This window comes from Labrus bergylta, chromosome 11, assembly GCF_963930695.1.
Source record: "Labrus bergylta chromosome 11, fLabBer1.1, whole genome shotgun sequence".
Taxonomy (NCBI): Eukaryota; Metazoa; Chordata; class Actinopteri; order Labriformes; family Labridae; genus Labrus; species Labrus bergylta.
In genome coordinates this window covers 17,934,520-17,952,830 of record NC_089205.1, presented here as the reverse complement: position 1 = coordinate 17,952,830, position 18,311 = coordinate 17,934,520, and the positions used below count along the sequence as shown (strand labels likewise).

The window sequence follows — 18,311 nt, the reverse complement described above, 5'->3', positions numbered from 1 at the left end:
AGATTCAGGCTCATCATAGCCTCCATTCCTCTTCACCACCACCAGCGTCTAGACTCCATAGGGGGGTATGCTATCCTGCTGTCGGCCTCATTACCGTTCTGAGTACATGAGGTCGTCACGATGGAGTCTAATCCCCCAAAGACTTTGCACATTCAAATCTAAATTGTTGCACATTTATTGTTAAATAAATAATTGTTCATTCTCAATTAAGTCTCTCCTGATTGAATGTGCTTTCAGCTCGCGGAGGGATCGTTCATTAGAGACAGCTGTGACCGTTACTTAACTTCTCTTTGTGTCTTTCATGTTCATCTTCAGACTCCATGTACATGATGAAACTTTAAATCTGCTAGAATTTTATAATTTGACATCCATGCAGGTAGTACCAGATTTGTATTATTTACATGACATCATTTTCCTTCTACAAATATAAAAAGGGGAAAAAAAATCCACACATTTTGCCAAATTGGTGCACAAAAACACACCAGATTACTAGAATGACAGAGTTTGATAGTCAAAATGTACACAACCACAATTCTGAAGTCTTTTCTAAACAAAACAAAAACTTAATTATGTTATGGAGAACAAAATGTTTTCATTACAAGTTCAGAGAAAAATGTACCTGCTAATGAAACCTGAATAGTAAGTTCAGCTGTGAAAAGGCTGAGTGAGTAATAGCAAGAGGAAGTCGTCTCTACCGACTATTGTTGATGTATCACTGAAGCATGTGTGGAATTCATTTTTCTATTGTGCAAAAGATTGGACAAAAAGCTAAAAGTAAAGGGAGGTAAAAATGTAGGAAGCAAATAACTCAATTGTGGTAGCAGTCAAATGTATGGCTCAACGAATGTGTGCCTTACTCTTTGGATTAACTGTGCGCTTCAGACTGCAACTGATAACTGTTTTCTTGATTCAACAATTGATGAGGTCTATGAAATGTCAGGAAAAAGTGATAGTTGTTCCTCAGAGTACATCATTAATATAATTTACAGGAAAAACTGCATATAGTCACGATTTAGGGTTGTTCATGGTGGCCACATGAGAAAGAGAAAGCAATGTTTTATTAAATGTGTCATTAACATATAATAAAGCAAACAAGCTATATTGCCTGTTTTTTTTTTTTTTGTTTTTTTAAGTCTTTGTCAGCATTTTTTACGTTTGATTTACACAGGACTCTAACAAATCTGCGGTGGATGGAGAATCTGAAAGCCATACTTAATTTAAAGTACAAATACCATACCAGAAAATGGTAAACTGGAACAGCACAGATGATAGTAAGACTCAAGTAGAAGTTGAAGTAATCTTTTCTTATAACACTGAAGCAAAAGTCTTAAAGTATCTTTTTCAGACATTAAATGTACTTGGGTACTGATAGTGAAAGTACAAGTCAATGATGTTGACCAAAATGACAGTGGTCAGAATCTCGAGAGTTATTAATATTTTAATGTAAATTACATTGAAAAAGGGGGTCACTTAAAAATAAGAAGGTCTTTAAACTCCTTTTGTGAAAGTCAAGTTGTTTAGCCATGTTAACATTTCCATGTGGTCAGAGTTGGTTTAAGTTATTTGGTGGCCACATGCTAAGACCAATATGAGGCCTTTCCCCATTTTGCTTAAAAGCAATCATAGCTTGTGAACAAAACCTGTTTTGAGGCGTCTCATTTCAGTCAACAAAGCCATAGAGCTACAGGACAGATGTGAATATGAATTATAAATAAGCACACACACCTAGAGGACAAGCCAGTACTAACTAGAGTAATATCATTACCTCTTAGAAGAGTAACAACATAAGACAAACCCAGTGTCCTGAGGGAATTTTTGGGATAAGAAAGCTCTGTTATGATGTTATTTTCTGCACACACATATATATATATATATATATATATAGAGAGAGATAGAGAGATAGAGAGAGAGAGAGAGAGAGAGAGAGAGAGTGGAAATGTAGTGGAGTAGAAGTTGCCAAAAACATAAAAACTCACTCAAGTACAAGTACAGATACTCTCAGAAAATACTTGAGCACTGTAACGTACTACCTCGTTACATTACACCACCGTTCAAAATGTGTCAATATTTTCTACCAATACAATTACCTAAATATCAAACTAATAATAAATACTGAGTCCAAAATTAAACATCTGGTTGATGTAGACATATTCATTATATAGTCAAACACAGAGCCGTGTATTTACTGATATATGGACTGAACGAGGTGTCTCTGCAAAAAAAAGGAACAAATGGCTTATTGTTCTTTTTTTTATATTGAGTTATTTGAGGTATTGCAACAGGCCTACATGTCTTTACAACAATTCTTCCTCTAGCAACAGATGTGTGTCAACAAAACATTGGAGATAATTTAGACCATATAAGATAATACACCCCTACAACAATATGAACAATGCTGTATTAGGCTCCAGGTCCATCCCTTTTTTCAGTGTAGCCTCTCCTTCAGTTCAGTTGCATCATCCTGTGGCCTTTACGCCCACCACTTTTCTGTGACCAGCAGGACCTATCAATGGTGGTCAGTACACAAAGAAAGAGCAGCCCCGGAAGATGATCAAACAGAGCGTCACAGAAAGGTCAAGCAGTATCCTGTCAGACCCATGGAAGAGCATGTTAAAGGCTTTTCTGATAACTAGGAGTGTGTGTTAATATCTACGTTGTTGTTTTAACAATGTGGGACAGGACAATATTGATGTTGTCACTAATTTTCCAAAAACAATCATATCCCACGTTGAGTCCAAACACAGATCTCGCATGTGATCAAGCTGAGTCACAACAAGTTAAGCTTATTAAGACTTATACGAAACCATTTTTGAGGATTTTTTGAAACATATTCTTATAAGTCGATTAAAAGGTAATCAGCATCTATTATCGTACACACAAGAGGTTTCTTTCTTTAGTTATGACAGTTCTTAGTTTTTCATTGTCACGTACAACTGTTAAGTTATTATCTCTGGATTTTAAACCGTGTGTTGGACAGAACAGGGAATTTATTTATTGACCCCTTCAATTCTCAAAAATTATAATAGTCAATTTGTGTTATTTCATGTCATATTACAGGACCAATTAATACTAGTTTATTAGACTCACTTTGGCTGTGGAGTTGTGACAGTGAATAAATTCAATGGAAGATTTTTAAAACATACTTTCATAATTAATGTTGGCCGCAGCACTACATACGTAATATCCTGGATTTTCTTAAATACCACAAAATGTAGAAAGACCTCCATCATGAGTTCCCAAGTCCAAGAGGACTTCATTATTTATTTCATTATACTGTTAATTGTTGTGCATATGCTATTCATTTTGATGTATGAATGAATCTGGTATTAAAATAGTTACAAACTAGTTATTTTTTGATTAACTGATAATCAAGGCATCGTTTCTGCTTTAGCTCTGATGTTACCAGACTGTGTCATTTCACACGGTAACATGGTTGAGATTACAACACTCTAATGCTTTGTTCGCTCTGACAGGCAGAGCTAAAATGGAAAACGCTTTTTTTGCACTTGGGCTGAAGGTACATTTTACCATTTCTGGTCGGGTCTTTGTCAACTCTGAGGTCAGAAAGAAGTATCAGTTGTGCTGTGAAAACTTAGAAGAGGAAGTAAGCGAAGTTAACAAAGAGGAAGTACTGACTCTGTTCTGTGAATTCTGACTGCTGATGGGTTGTCAGTGTTAATAATCCAGTCTCACTCACTCACAGACAGCAGACCAACTTCCACCCTCTGTGTTTTCTCCTCTGAACATCATAGAACCCTTTATCTTTCTCTCAACCACAATAACATAAAAACTTGGAAAAGCACTAAGAACAGAATAGATAAGTTCAAACCACACTTAGCAGAGTGTTGCGAAACAAACACAACAAAAACTAAGCTTTTACTACACAACTTCAACTCTACTCTTCTCTACAGCTAAACAGTCAGTGGGGAACATATGGGATGGGGGGGCTGGATAAATAGCGTGTCTCAATCTCTGGGGAAGACATTTCAGAGAAGTCTGCACGCCATCACAACATAGCATGTCCACCCACGCTGCATTCAGAGCTCTAATGACACGCTTGGATCCTTAGCTCCGATTATGAAAATAAAGCTCATAATCAATGTGTGAGTAGTGTTTATCTTCTTTTGAGTAACATCTAAATAATGTTACTAACTGATGGTGGAAATAGTAAAAGCAAATGTCATATTCAAATTAAGGCTGAATTGGAGAACTCAGTGAAACGTGGGTGATCAAACTGTCTGCATTGAGGCGGTGAAGTTCTCGTTTATCCTCACTGTTCAACTTCTCAGTCACAGCCATGTGCTGAGCTCAGCTGCAGTCTAACCACATACTAGTCTCTGTGGCGGCTCAACATCATTGGTTGATTCTAAAGCATTCTTAAGTGGGCTGATACCCATTGGTTAGTGTCACTGCCTTCTTGCGCACAAACAATAGCCGTCTTTGTGTGTAATGCCTGGCTACTGTGTGTGTGATTCCTCTGCTTTAACTAGGAATTTCTTTCTGTGCAGCAGCCTCTTGGTGCAATGAAGTGACGATGTGATGTGATTTCCCAGAGGAACGGTCAAAATGGCTCAGAACAACACAAATACAGTGGTGGTTATGATGAAAGCTTTCACTTGCTGGTTGATTAAGTTTTTTTCTGTCTGCAAGAGTACTGGCATGGGGTCTGAGAGGGAACAACCCAACTGAGGAACCGAGCAGCAAGAAGAGGATGTATCACTTAGTACTGACTAGATTAAACTATTACCTAATATTGTTTTTTTTCCTGTATCCATTCAAAACAAGAAATACTTTAACTAATAGACAGCAGGTCAGGCGTGAATGTGTGAAAAAACTTCTTCTCTGTCGTCTTCTCAGACTAATGCTGGAATAGAAACTGAATTTACAGCACTTGGCAGAACTAATAAAAACTCAGATATGGTGCACGTCCCCTCTGCTTTAAATGAAACCAGAAAGCTCGCTAAAAAGCATTACAAACGTCACTCTGAATTATACCTTAAATCTTCCTTTGCCCTTTACCTCGGGCTGTAGGCATTAAGACACGAGATACATGGCCAAGTCATGACACTAACCTGGCAAAGGACATATGACAAAACAGGAAAAGCAGTGATACATGAAGGACTATTTTGTAGGAGGTTCTGTCGCACTAACTAAAGATTGACTGCTGCCTTATTCCCTGATTCTCTCTCATAGGCCTCACATACTTTTATTACAATTTTATAAAGCACAAATGACCCTCAGGATAGAAGATAGGCCAAGTTATTTGCGATTTAACAGAATTATGTAGAGATGAGCTAAAGCGCCACACACCAGCTCTATGCAAATGAATTAAGCTTCTCTAAAGTAATGAAGTGACAACCACATGTATCTACAACTGTAAGGACGTCATAACAACCAAATTCGTTGGACTTGATTTTCTTGAAAGAAGACAGCATTTTTTTGCCTTCCCAGCCTATATCAATGCAGCGAGCTCACAACACTGTAGCAAGGAGAGTTTCACAGCAATCAATCCAGTATGACACAGGGCGGTGTAACCTGCTTGTAATCTGGTTTGTTAGTGATGTAGCCTTATTTAGCTGGTATCTACTCCGCTCAAACACTCATTACTGTCCATCTTTTCTCTCTTCTTAAAGCTCCATTTTGCCTTCAGACCATCTGAAGACAGCAGATACAGCACACAGACATAAAAAGCAGACAACGCATAGGAGTAAGCAGAGAAAGCATTCACTGGCAAATATTTGATGCTGGCTCACTAACCCTTTCATAGAAAACCCAAATCATTTCTTTCTTACTATTTCATTATAGAAAGTACATGATGCCTGTAACAAGTACCGGCGCATATCCTCCAGCCTTTTTCCTCTTGATTGCAACAAATGAACATGATAAAAGCAAAGCAGCTTCACCCAGCAGCTGCTCTGAAAGCCTTCTCATTAACACAACCATAACTTTTTGCTCAGAAGAAAGTCCATTTCATCTTGGGGTCCATAGCTGTATACTTTGTCTTCAAAAGATTACTCTGTTCTCATTTGGTGTTTCTAAAACAAGCGTAACGAGCAGAATATCTTATTAATTCAATTTCCAGGAGACCCGCCACATAGACAACAACAGGACATATTCATGAACTGTACACATGGGGGGGGGCCTGTTTTCTTCGGGGACAAGGAGCGATAAGTGGATGCAAGAGGAAAAAAGAATTCAAAAACGAAAGCATTACATAAAGGTGGCTATATGAAAAGTGAAATGCTGAAGTAGATGGAAAAGATAAGGATACACAGAAACACAAGTGCCAGGCAGCTGTAGATTAAGCACCATCCTGACCACAGAGGAGCGCACTTGCTCAAACCACAACACCTCTCTATTCTTGTTTTGATGACGAGCTACAACCACCTGGGAGGCTGGGGAAAGGAGCCGTTGTTCACAACATCTGCTTAGACGTAATAACTCAGAATGTATGAAAGAGTTTGAGGTGTGATTTGTGTGTAATGCGGCAGCTCATGTCTCAGTGCAGATAAGTCTACTAATGGAAATCAACACAATGACTCAAAGTACAAAAAAAAAATGAATTGCCACCATTCACGACTAAAATCATGTCTAAATGTGTTTGTCGTACAATGATTCTTTCCCCTTTTCTCACCTGGGTTGTGAATTCTCCTCGTACATGCGCTCCTTTCCCTCCTTAAACAAGCTGATGGTCTGCTTGGTCTTCTTGGTAAGGTTCTCCATGAAGACTCGGAAGTACTCGTTGTCCCCCAAAGTCTCCATTTTGCCCTCATAGTGAGACAAGATGGTGCGCAGGTGCTGGTAGGTGTCTGGCAGAAGGTCCAGGATGTAAGGGGGGCTGTTCTTCAGAGCCAATTTGGGGTTTTGGCAAAGGCGCACCACCTGCAGAGAGGGAGGATGTTTGTGTGTGTGTGTGTGTGTGTGTGTGTGTGTGTGTGTGTGTGTGTGTGTGTGTGTGTGTGTGTGTGTGTGTGTGTGTGTGTGTGTGTGTGTGTGTGTGTGTGTAGGGGGGGATGAAAAGATACAGTTAGAGACAAGGTGGGTGCAAAGGCAAAGCACACATGTTAAAAGATGGGTTAGAGAGAGAGTGACAAAGACAGAAAGAAAGTCAAGGTTATCTAAAATTTTAAAAGCTCACCTTTATTCTGCATCAGTAAGACATTATTTATACCCTATAGACAGAGACTTGCATAATACAGCTCTTTTCTGTATTAGACCACTTATCTGTAGAGCAGTACACTGTCAGAGAGCCCAGACAGAAGACATGCAGAATGGAAAGTGCCAACAAGGGTGATGACTGAGAGAAAGGCCCTTAAAAGCCCCGTCAGAGGCAAGCTTAGAGCTTTCAGAGTGTGGCAAGTCAAAACATTAAATAATGGAATACATAGTTAAATCGATTAATTCCCTTATGGCATCAGGAGATATTTCCCCAATGTCGCACAGCTTCCTCTTAGACCTAAAAAGATTAACATGTACCAGGACAAAGGTAGATTTGCATATATCCAAACACTGTCTGTCCTCTTCATGAACCGTATCATCTCCTTTTCCTCTTCACTGCAGATGTCTGTTTGGAGACATGTCTAATTTTTCAACTGCCATTTCAACAAACACAGGTTACCACAGTCGGACTCTTCACTTGCTGAACATGTTTAGAGAAGCTATTGATGTTTACACTTCCTCATTTCAATCTGCACATCCTACACCACTTCTGCATGAAAAACACAAATTCTCTTTGCTCAACATTTGAGCATGATTGTGCATGTGAAGAAATAAATTTCCCAAGCACAAAAGATTAAAAAAAACCTACAAATAAATCTGCAAGAGCGCACATTCACATGAATCATTGACACATCATAGGGTGAATTCTGTAATGGGTAAGCAGAGAGAAAATGCCCTATCAGATGGCTTCATAAAACATTAAAATTGAGTTAAACACATTCACTAGACTGTAAGAAAACATGCAACATCCTCAGTAATGTTCAACCTCTCCTCGGCCATCTCACTGTGTATTGCTGCACAGAGTCTGAGTCACCTCATTGACCATTACAAACGACACTGGCGGGAAGCCTGGAACATTCAATGACAGTACGCTCTTTATGGACGTGGTCATCACTGAATTTAGGATGAACTTCCTCCCTAACCTACACAATATTTGAAAAATCCAGGGTCCCTTCTCCTGATCTGAACTTGGGCTTTCAGAAGTAACAACAACAGCACATAAAATGTAGCATCCAACAATTGTGAGGGAGGGTCTGAAAAAAGAAAGAAGGCAGGGATGACATAACTAAATGTGGTTGTGGAATGAATGTGTTTAAGGGCGCGGTCACACTGGCCATCCGTACCGTGCCGTACTCAAGCACGATTGGCCCCCACTTAGGACTAACCGTAACTAAGCACGATTACCTCTTGTACATAACGTCGTAATACAACGCATACGTGCTTTACGTTATTATGAAACATGCTCAGTTGACTCAAGCTAACTAACACTAATTCCACTCTGATACATTTGCCAGAAAATAACTTCTTTTTAAATCTGCTTTTCTGAATTTTATATTCCCCAGCCACAGATAAACATGATGTTCACTTCCACATATGTCAAATCAGAATGTAGAAGGACCTGCCTCAGCTTCCCAAACCGAGTGTTGTATGTGAGAAATATTTAGTTTCAGCTTGTAATATGGGTATACAGTTCTAAGATAAGTCACCTCATCATCACTGTATCAAATGCCTCTCAGCAAAATGAGGTCACACTTGACGGACAGTGTATTTTACGGGGTACAGTTTCATGACATGCAGAATGAGTTTATATATTATATATGAGAATAGTCAGCTTCTCAATATCAGCAAATGGGTGGAAGGGGAAAAAATGAAGTGCAGTAAGATTTAAGTGATTTCATTAGCTTATACTTTTCATTTATAGAAAAAAACATTTAAAAAATCCTTTTAAATTGCCAATGGTGTCAAAAAGTGAGCTTAAAGCTTCTACAGAACTGTATGTTTAACATCATCAGCATATTTTTTATTTTTTTATCCTGTGTATATTTTGAATAATATGACTGTGGTAAGTATACGTGTGAGAGACAATTTTTCATTTGCCAGAGATGTGCGACTGAACTGACAGATAACATGCCTTTACTTCAGTATCATTACCAACTCTGTGCCCTCACTCCTTCAACCCTTCTCCAGGCCTCTGAATGCAGAAAGTCTTCACTGGTTATGTCTGACATTTAATAACAGGGTTGCCAAGGTTACATCACTAGCATTATCATATACCATGCAAACACTTGTACCCATAACTTTGCCAAATGCGCATGCATGCTTGCACACGTACAAGGCCAAAACAACTGAGTGCTCTCATATGTCAATGTCAATCAAGGCTGGAGTGAAATATTGACGGGCTCTACACTTAACTGCATTCCACTCATCTTTTTCTCTCTTCTCTCGTTCTCTCCAGGCCTATTCACAACTGGCATAGAATAAATAAACATGTACTGTCTGAACATCAACTTCAAGTACCTGAAAATTAAATTACCTGGAAAAAAATTGGCCCAGGTAACTTTTTGACATTAATTTATTTTAAAAAAAAACAACAAAACATCAGGTTATGGTTAATTAATACCTAATTTGCGTCGTGCATTTAGCGATGCAACAGCAGACACAAAACGGCTAAACCTTTAAACTATATTTCTAAAGTCCAAACTTGATGCAGGAGGGCAACCTTAAAACAAACCTTTGGACAGAGCGTCAGAGATTAAACAAATTAAATAAGTGCAATGTTTGTTATGCCTAAAACTGTAAGAATAGGTGATGCAGAATTAATGTGACATAATTCTGCTAAAATTTAACTAGGTCCTCTGCAGGAGGTGTTTTAAAAGAGGGACACAAAGATTATATTCTGCATTCTGTTGGTCAAGAGTGTATGTTGGGCTGTAGCGTTCGGAATACTTTTTCTGCAGCTTTATTTTAACAATCAAGGGAAGTGGAAACACATCGGTGTTTTAGCATTTTTTTTTTATAGGTAAGAGATTCTTTTTTTTTCTGGGCATAACTGTTTCACTCGGTCAGATGAACATTGTAAATTATTCTCAGACTGTAGACTGTAAAAAGCTAACCTGACTGTGCAGGCGGTTTAAGGTCAGTTGTCCGGGTCATATGACAGAGATGCACACAAAAGCTTTTTAAGAAGTGTTGCACATTCGGGGCGTCAGATAGCCTTGCGGTTATGAGGGTACGTGCCCCATGAACAGAGGCTGTAGTCCTCGTTGCAATGGGTTCCAGTCCAGCCTCGGTCCTTTGCTGCATGTCATCCCCTTCCCAATGTTTCCTAACTCTCTACAGCTGTTCTATCCAATAGAGGCAAAACAAATCACCCAAAATATAACATTAAAAAAATGTGTGGAGGAGTTTTGCACATTCACTAAAAACAAAACACCTAATTAAAAAAACCCAGGTCACAGTGTTACAACTGTTAGCTAAAGTACCTCTTTTTTTTTTTTGGGTGTTGAAATGTGGCTTAAAGTCCAACAGAGCACATTCAACAGATGCTAGCCGAGTAAAACGAACTGGAAAGTGGTTTGTTAATAATAGCTTTGGCTTCGTCTCCTAACATTAGATATCTGAACTTAAAGACCTCAAAGAGGAAGAGAGGACACAAAAGAGTGTCTTGTCTTCCTATTCACTCAGATATTGCTGTGTGAATCTCACAGGAAACTGAGGGGTCAAACTGCTGCAGGCTTTTCCGAGAAGTTAAAGCTGTGAAATGAGTCTCCCCTGTGAAAGAGCATGATTGGCCTTGTATTATAGTTATAGACATGTTGTTGTTTTTTTTTTTTACTTCCCCCTCAGTGCTTTGTTAGTTTCTAACAGCTTACAGACTGCCGTAAAATAAGCAACAACGTACAATTAAATTAAAAAAAAAAAAAAAAAACTCCCTTGAATTAACCTAAACTGAACTTTTCCAGTGTTACCAGCATGTTCTTCTTTGTTAATGTTTGATGCATTTGTAAGTCTACAATGGTGTGACAACAAACCAGTTAGCATAGAGTGTGTTAAAGCTCTTACACACACACACATGTAATGTCGCTCTCATGTGTGGACTTTGTGATATTAATCATAACAGTCCGTCATTGGCACATATGGTACAGAACAATACAGTTTAACGCTAGCTAATTAGCAGCTAGCTGTTTCCAAGCTGTCGACGCCAGAACCTGAATAGTTAGCTCAACGCTAGTTAGCTTTTGTGAGCTAGCAGCCCCCCCCCTCCTCCTCTCCTCTCTCTCTTTTGGCATCCGACGAGCCCAGTTCACGTTTATCCCGAGCTAAACCTACCTTGTCCATCAGTTTCCAACATTTCTCCACTGTCTTCTTATCCACGGCCCCGGGCTGGTGATGGGAGTGGAGGTGGTGATGGTGTGGCTGGAAGGCATCCTTCATCATACCTATGAGTCCTCCGCCTTTCTTAAGGTTCCCTGCCATGTTCGAGCTCGGTAAAGGTCGGCCAGAGCGGCAGACAGGAGTGTGGGGGGCAGGGGGGGGGTCAGGGGGTCAGGGGGGACCGAGCCGCCGCCGCCGTCTCGCGTTAGCCAGACCCAGCAATGGTGATCCGGCACCCCCCCCCGGCGAGGACAGCGCCCGAGTGACGGGTCTGAGCCAGGGTCCGACAGGGGGTAAAGGATTTGGGAGGGATGGCTAGTGCATGAAGGCTTCCATCATTAAACCTTAACACCAGCTGTTTTCGGGTAAATAAAAAAAAAAATTAAAAAAAAAAGGGAGATTATGGCTAAAAGAAGTCACTCACACCCTTGTGCAGCAGCCGCGGTGTGCTGCAGCTAGCCCCGTGCTGCTGTCTCTCTGCAGGGACCCCAACGCAAGGATAACTAGCAGGAGCACAGACCTCAGACTCTGCTCAGCCCTCAGCTGGGCGACACCGTGTCTTGAATGTGTTCCTCTCCTCTTGATAATCCCCGATGTCGTTCCCCTTTTTTTGTTGTCAGCAGCAGCAGCAGCTCGTTTTGCCTGCGCTGTGCTTTGACGGGAAGTTGAGTTGTCTGTGTGACAGTGTCAGCCCTCCTCCTCCTCCTCCTCTTCCTCCTCCTCCTGCGGGCTGACGACGCAGAGCATTCACTGATGACCGAGAAGAAGAGGAAGTTGCACCGGAAAATTTTTTTTAAAAAAAATGCGAAAAGCGTCACATATCTGTAACACGAGAAAATAAATAAATGTGGAAATGAAACATTGCCCTGTGTTTTTTTCTGTTCCACCGTGACGTGTAGCCTATGTGCGGCCCTTGCCTTTCCTGAACGTCCCCTTCCGTTTGTTTGCCCCCCTCCCTCCCCTTCTTCATAACCCAAACTCCACGCCTTCTCCATGCGCGCTCACGAGTCGTGAATGTTCTCGGACGCGCGCCTCAGCTTGTGCAGCATTCATAAAAAAAGGTTGAGGTGATGCTGAATGGTTGCCTTGCATTCCCACAGCGCTGGGCTCGGTCTCTCCTGGCAACAAAGGACGCTCTAAAAACGTATCTCACTTAAAAGTAAGGATCCAATTACATGGCCAAGTGCGCACGAGATGAAAAAAAAACAAAAAACAAAAAAAAAGGCGAAGGTGCCCTAGTAACTTTGTGATTGGTTGTTAATAAAGTCAGTCAACTATCAATCAAGGTTGACAGCTAGTTCCATGGCAACTCACTCGGCAACCTCAGCACAGCAAGCAACAAATGCTCATCCCTGTGTTTAGTGTGTCCATTCAGGGAGTGGAGCTAAAGGAATCATGCCTCCTAAGAAAAAAACGAAAAAGACCACAAAGAAGGCTCCCGAAAAATGTAATTTAAGATTATGTAGGCTATATGCAGTAGGACTATAGTTTTTTTTTCTTTTGCTGACATTCATTTTTGTTTACAACTGTTATTCTCTTGTTACAGGTGAAAATGATGTAGAAGCAAAGTATAAGCACAGTATTCTGGATATAGCCGTCCTACAGGATCATATTGGTGAGCAGGAATACATTTTTTTTATTTAGCCTACTTTGTGTAACGTTGCCTCGTTGAGGTCAAACTACCTCCTTTACAAATCACATGAAGCCTACTGAATTCAAGGGGGACATTTCCACTCCTAAAGAAGAGAAGCCTACATAGGCATATTATGTCTAATAATGCCTAATGTAGGCCTACCTTCTGATTATTAGGTAATATAATAATTTAGCTTGTAGTCTTTTGAGTGGCAGAAAAAATGATTATACATTAAAAATGGTCATTCTCAATTTTTAAGCGTCCATTTTACATTAATAAACAAAAAGCTTAATATCCTCACTTTTGGTATAGGACTGTAACCAGCAAACGTTTTGCCTTTTTTCTTGATTTAGGGTAGCCTATATTTGACTTATACGATTATTCAGTTTAATCATTTCTGATTTCAAATTCCCTGTTACTAATCTAATCAATGAAGTGACTAATCCTAATAACATGACTTTATTCCTTTTCATAATGCCCCCTGTCATATGAAACGAGATCGTATCTGAAAAAGATTCTTCTCTTATCAAAAGTTATTTGATTGCGTCAACCTTTTACACAGGGATTCAGGGAACATATTTAGCATACTATGTTACATACCATGTTTAATAGTAAGACTTGAAGCAGTGGTGGGAAATGTATGATTTGGAGGTACCTGTTCTTTATGTTCTACTTTATACTTCTACTACTTCTGAAGGAAATGCAGTAATTTCTGCAGGCTACAGCTTTCAATGAAAATGTATATCTTAACATGAATGTACTGTCTTAGGTCAAACTAGTTGTCCCAAGTTAAAACTTGTTACATGTGCTCTCTAGTGTATTTTGCTGACAATCCTAACATGCTTTAAGATTTTGATAAAGGACTATGTATGTAGAATGAAGTATTTATACATAGTTTGATTTTCACTTTTATTGAATCAAGGCATCTGAATCATCCCACCATGTGAAGCTACAGTTGCACCATCTGTACCACCGACAGGAAGTTACAGCCATATGAAAACATAATTAGTTTTAGGGTAAGAGGCATTAGGATGCAATTTCTGCCTCTAAAGAGCTCACTGATGTGATCATTATGCATGCATGTGTTTGTGTGATCACCACAGCCATACAGCGTGAGTCTGCAATAAAGATCCAGTCTGATAGAGCTGACCTGAGGAGACGCATGAGAGACATGGAGCAGAAGCTGCAGCACGAGGGACAAGACCACAGGGATGTGAACTCTGGTACGCATCAGTTGAGGCATGAAACAACAATTAGTCTCTCCTTTAATAACCTGAGATAAAGCGTGGATCCCTTTGGGATGCAAGAACAAGGGGCGTGTTTGCCAAGGTTAGGGTAATTTTTGGGGAACAAAAAGTCTAATTAGCTGGGTGCCTAAGCTGATTGCTAAATTAGCTGTGCAAAGGGAATCAGCAACGAAGGCTAAGTCTGAAATTGTTGCTACAAATATCTTTTAGACCTCCGTCGACAGTACAAATCAATGCAGACGGACCTGAGCAGCAAGGTGAAGAGGCTGGAGAAGGAGGTCGGCCAGCTGAAAGAGGAACTTGGTATGAATACATGAAACATTAACATATAAATAGATATAGGAGAGCCAGATACAATTTACTGCATGCCTGTGTTTGTTTGTGTGCATAGTCCTGTGTCAGGATGAATTGAAGAGAGAGAAAAGAGAGCGTGAGCAGGTTGAACAGGAGAAGGACACCGTCATATCTGACCTCTGTCATAAGATGGACAACATGGAAACTGACTATGAGAAGATCCTGCATGTGAGTAGCAAAACTAATCACGACTTATCACTGTCCTAGTCCACATGCTAAAGTCTCCTTCGGCAAGACGCTGAATTGTAAACTTCTCCCACTGGCATTTATATCGAAGTTTGAATTCGTATCAATGTGAGTTGTTAATGCTGATGGCCACTTTTGATAGCCTCCTCTCCAATCAGTGTGTGAAAATCTTTGTGAATGGGTAAATGTGTGACGTGTATTGCACAAGCACTTTGAGTGGTTAGAAGACTAGATAAGTGCTATATAAGAACAAGTCCATTCACCATTCACATATTAATGACGCTGATAAACTGTAGCCATTAATGGGCCTCAGTATGTTTGACCAGACATGTTTGAGGCTCCACACACTCTGAACCTGCTTACAGGTATATACCATTCGATTAGGGTGAACGATGTGGTGCTGTCCCTGCTAAAGGGCAGCTTTGTCCCCATTACTCTTCACTTTTCCATAGTGGATGTATTCGGGACTTAATGTAGATTGATATTTCCTCTTGCCTCTGCAGTGAGATCAGCCCTTATCCATTTTTCACTCAGTAGAACAACTCCATAAGATCATGTCTGTGCTTGGGATGGTGGCACTTTGCCAACATTAGGATGTGAAAGTTAACATGTTAATGTCTCTATATGGATACAGTTTAAATGAATGCACCTAAATTAAATTCACTGCTGCATGGCTCGCATTAAGGAGTTTTTACAACCTGGGTATACTGTAAGTGTCATATTGTTGAATAATCCCACGTGTTAGCATTAAACTCACTTTCCCCACTTTAGAGATGACAGCCAAAAACTGTGCTGTGTACAGCTTTACAAAAAGCCTCACACTGTTTATAAACTACCCAACCTTTTCTCAAATGTCATAAGCCGGCATTTGGATCTATAAGGAAAAGGTGAACTTTAAAAGTTATGTTTTGGCTTTACAAAGCCACACAACATTGATCTTCAAGTAAGCCTGGATGGACATACAAACGAGTATTCAGTAAAATATAAAAGTCACAGAGACGATCTGAAGTGAAGCACAGAAGGTTCTTAAGCTGTTGGAACACGTTTCCTTTGTCCAACTGGACTCTTTTCAAGCAACACCCACACCTATGATATAAATGTTATGGTAACTTATAGGTCTATTATAATAACTCACACAAGGACAATAAGACTCCCTGATGTAAATAACAAAGAATGGGGCTCAGTATGGGCCAGAGCCAATATTATGCCCTTTTTGGGGTTTGTATATTTAATCTATGTACCTACTTTTGTATGTTCACAATAGCTAAAGTTTGAAAAAAGGGTCTGTTTTCATGTACTGCTCCTCCTTGCTCCCTCTACGCTCTGCTGAGCCCCCACTGCAGAGCCCCACATGGACCAAGTCTGCTCTGATTGGTCTGCCAATCCGCTCTGTCATTATTGGTCAGTTGCTCAGCACGCTTCTCGGAAATTTCAACATGAGCTGCAGGGCTTGCCACAACGAGCCAGTGGGCTTAGATCAGTGATCTCACACTGACAAAGACGCTGCGCTGACAATTTTTTATCGATGGGGGCTAGAACTGAGTGTTACATGCAGCTAATGCTGCAGCTAACAGGAGGACGTAGGCGAAGCCGCGTTTCCACGGAACTTTCCCACATAGATGTGCCTAAACATGCACAGGACACTTGGAAAACACACTGAAGAGCATATAAAACCAGAACAAGCATAATATGGGCCCTTTAGTAGGATCAGGCCAGTTGGCTGAGCCCTGACAGCAGATGCAAATTTTCAGAGAGCAGATCTTCAAAGATAAGTGGTCATGTCGGGAGCCCTTTATCGTAGACTCAGTCTGTGATTATGCAGCCATGATTTTACAATAAGTAATCATTATTATTTCTGTCTCTCCTTGTGTGACAGAGAATGTAATTATGTCTCTTCCCCATCAGCGCAGTCCTGTAACTCATCAGAGTTTAAAGTGGTTAAAGGGAAGGAGGGAGATCAGGTTAGACAACTGGGTGATTTAAAGGGAAACCTTTCGGTCACATCTAATTTTCACTGATTTTTCTTTTATCTACAGGAGACTTTAGACTGTCTGACTTCCCAGCTGTCTGTGGCTGGACAGGAATGGAAGGGCAAGAGCACAGAGCTTCATCAAAATCACAAGGACCTGCTCTCTGAATTTGGCTTGAATGCTGCGAACATCTGAGACAGACTTAAAAGATCTAAAGGCAGCCGCTCCTCTCGATGAGACACATTTGTAGGTTCTGATAAATAAGACCGTTACATTTTCGTAAAACAAAAGTGAAACCTGCGACATTATCAACTTTTAGCTCATGATTAAGTATGCCTGAAACTGTGGCTGTTGGTACCATATTTCATCACCAGAGTACAAAATGGGCAGATCTGACTGCATGTATCCATAGATATCCATAAAGTGTTTGTAATGTCGTGTAATGACCACTAGATGTAGCAAATGACTGTCAATGGTTTCAAAGATGGTGTCTTTAGTAAAATAAGAAGAGGAACACAATCACATTAAAGGAATGATACGTGTGCTGTACTGTATAAACACATCAATAAAGGCTTTAAAATCAATAGCCATGCTAGCAATGATGACAATGAGAATACTATTTTGTTAGGGTGTTTTTTGATCAGTGGATGAGACGCCATATATGGTGGTACAGAAAGTGTGATGTAACCCGGTAACATGAACACTAGACAAGGAAGGGACTGGTAATCTGTAATAATACTAAGCTGCCTTGTTTACATCAACATACATTATGCGAAGGAGGGAATTCAAACAGGAAACAAAAAATAAATGTCAATATGAGGTGGACTAACAGTTGACAATAACAAGAAGAAGGCAAAATAACAGTTAATGGTGCAGGAAATATGATGAGTCTGCTCAGATTCAATTAAAGTTAACTTTCCCTGCAGGGAGCCACATAAACAGATTTCACAAAGCTGTCATTCGTGCAATTTCTTCACAGCCCACTGTGATTTCTTATCTTAGCCTTTCATCTGGGAGGTAATGAATCGATTACTCTGGGATTTAAATCATTCTGTGGTTTGATGACCAATTAAGACTGGAGCTCAAGATGTCTTTATCTGAGAACCACTTTTTTTTTTGTCCTCAAACCATAACGAGCCTTGGCTTTCAAAGTCTGCGTTTTTGATTTGTGGGGTTTGATGTGGTTTTCTGATGTCCTCCCAGTGCTAAAAATGACAATATGCATAGTGCAATCTGTTCGGTAGGGAACATGAAAATTTATTTTTACTTAGCAAAATGTGTGCTAAGTAGTATTATCTGTCATTATGTATTAGTTTTATGTAAACGCTCATGTTAAATACTCCGCATTGGTCAGTCGGGGCTGAAAGTACTAAGTAAGTAAATACTAAAAAGAGGAATGTCAAATTCTCTAAGTTAAAATCTAACATTAAAAATACACCAAGTTAAAGGACAGTTGTTTTTAAAATATCTTAATTCAATTATTTTATATCAATGTCAAATAATTCCTTCTGATAGGTTATTGTCATGTACCATGTGCAATCTTTCTTC

The 18,311-nt window shown here is 39.9% G+C and overlaps 2 protein-coding genes across 2 annotated transcripts in view; one reads left to right on the top strand and one right to left on the bottom strand.

Moving 5' to 3' along the window:
- cbl (Cbl proto-oncogene, E3 ubiquitin protein ligase) overlaps positions 1-12,078 on the bottom strand; it is a 36,979-nt gene extending 24,901 nt beyond the window's left edge. The window contains exons 1-2 of the mRNA XM_020654270.3: positions 11,329-12,078; positions 6,635-6,882 (exon numbers count right to left, since the gene is read on the bottom strand). Coding sequence (XP_020509926.2) covers positions 6,635-6,882; positions 11,329-11,475 — 395 coding nt within the window. The 5' untranslated portion in view covers positions 11,476-12,078. The remainder of the gene's footprint in view (positions 1-6,634; positions 6,883-11,328) is intronic.
- A 567-nt stretch (positions 12,079-12,645) lies between these two features.
- drc12 (dynein regulatory complex subunit 12 homolog) lies at positions 12,646-17,347 on the top strand. Its single transcript, XM_029281079.2, has 6 exons — positions 12,646-12,820; positions 12,920-12,988; positions 14,110-14,229; positions 14,464-14,556; positions 14,645-14,775; positions 16,830-17,347. The coding sequence occupies exons 1-6, from the start codon at positions 12,769-12,771 to the stop codon at positions 16,956-16,958; spliced, it is 594 nt and encodes a 197-aa protein (XP_029136912.1). The 5' UTR covers positions 12,646-12,768; the 3' UTR covers positions 16,959-17,347.
- Positions 17,348-18,311: the final 964 nt, after the last annotated feature.

Coding starts and splice junctions, on each gene's coding strand:
- drc12 (XM_029281079.2), top strand. CDS start 12,769: ATGCCTCCTAAGAAAAAAACGAAAAAGACCACAAAGAAGGCTCCCGAA. Junction 12,821..12,919: donor AAAGAAGGCTCCCGAAAAAT/GTAATTTAAGAT, acceptor CTCTTGTTACAG/GTGAAAATGATGTAGAAGCA. Junction 14,776..16,829: donor ACTATGAGAAGATCCTGCAT/GTGAGTAGCAAA, acceptor TTTTATCTACAG/GAGACTTTAGACTGTCTGAC.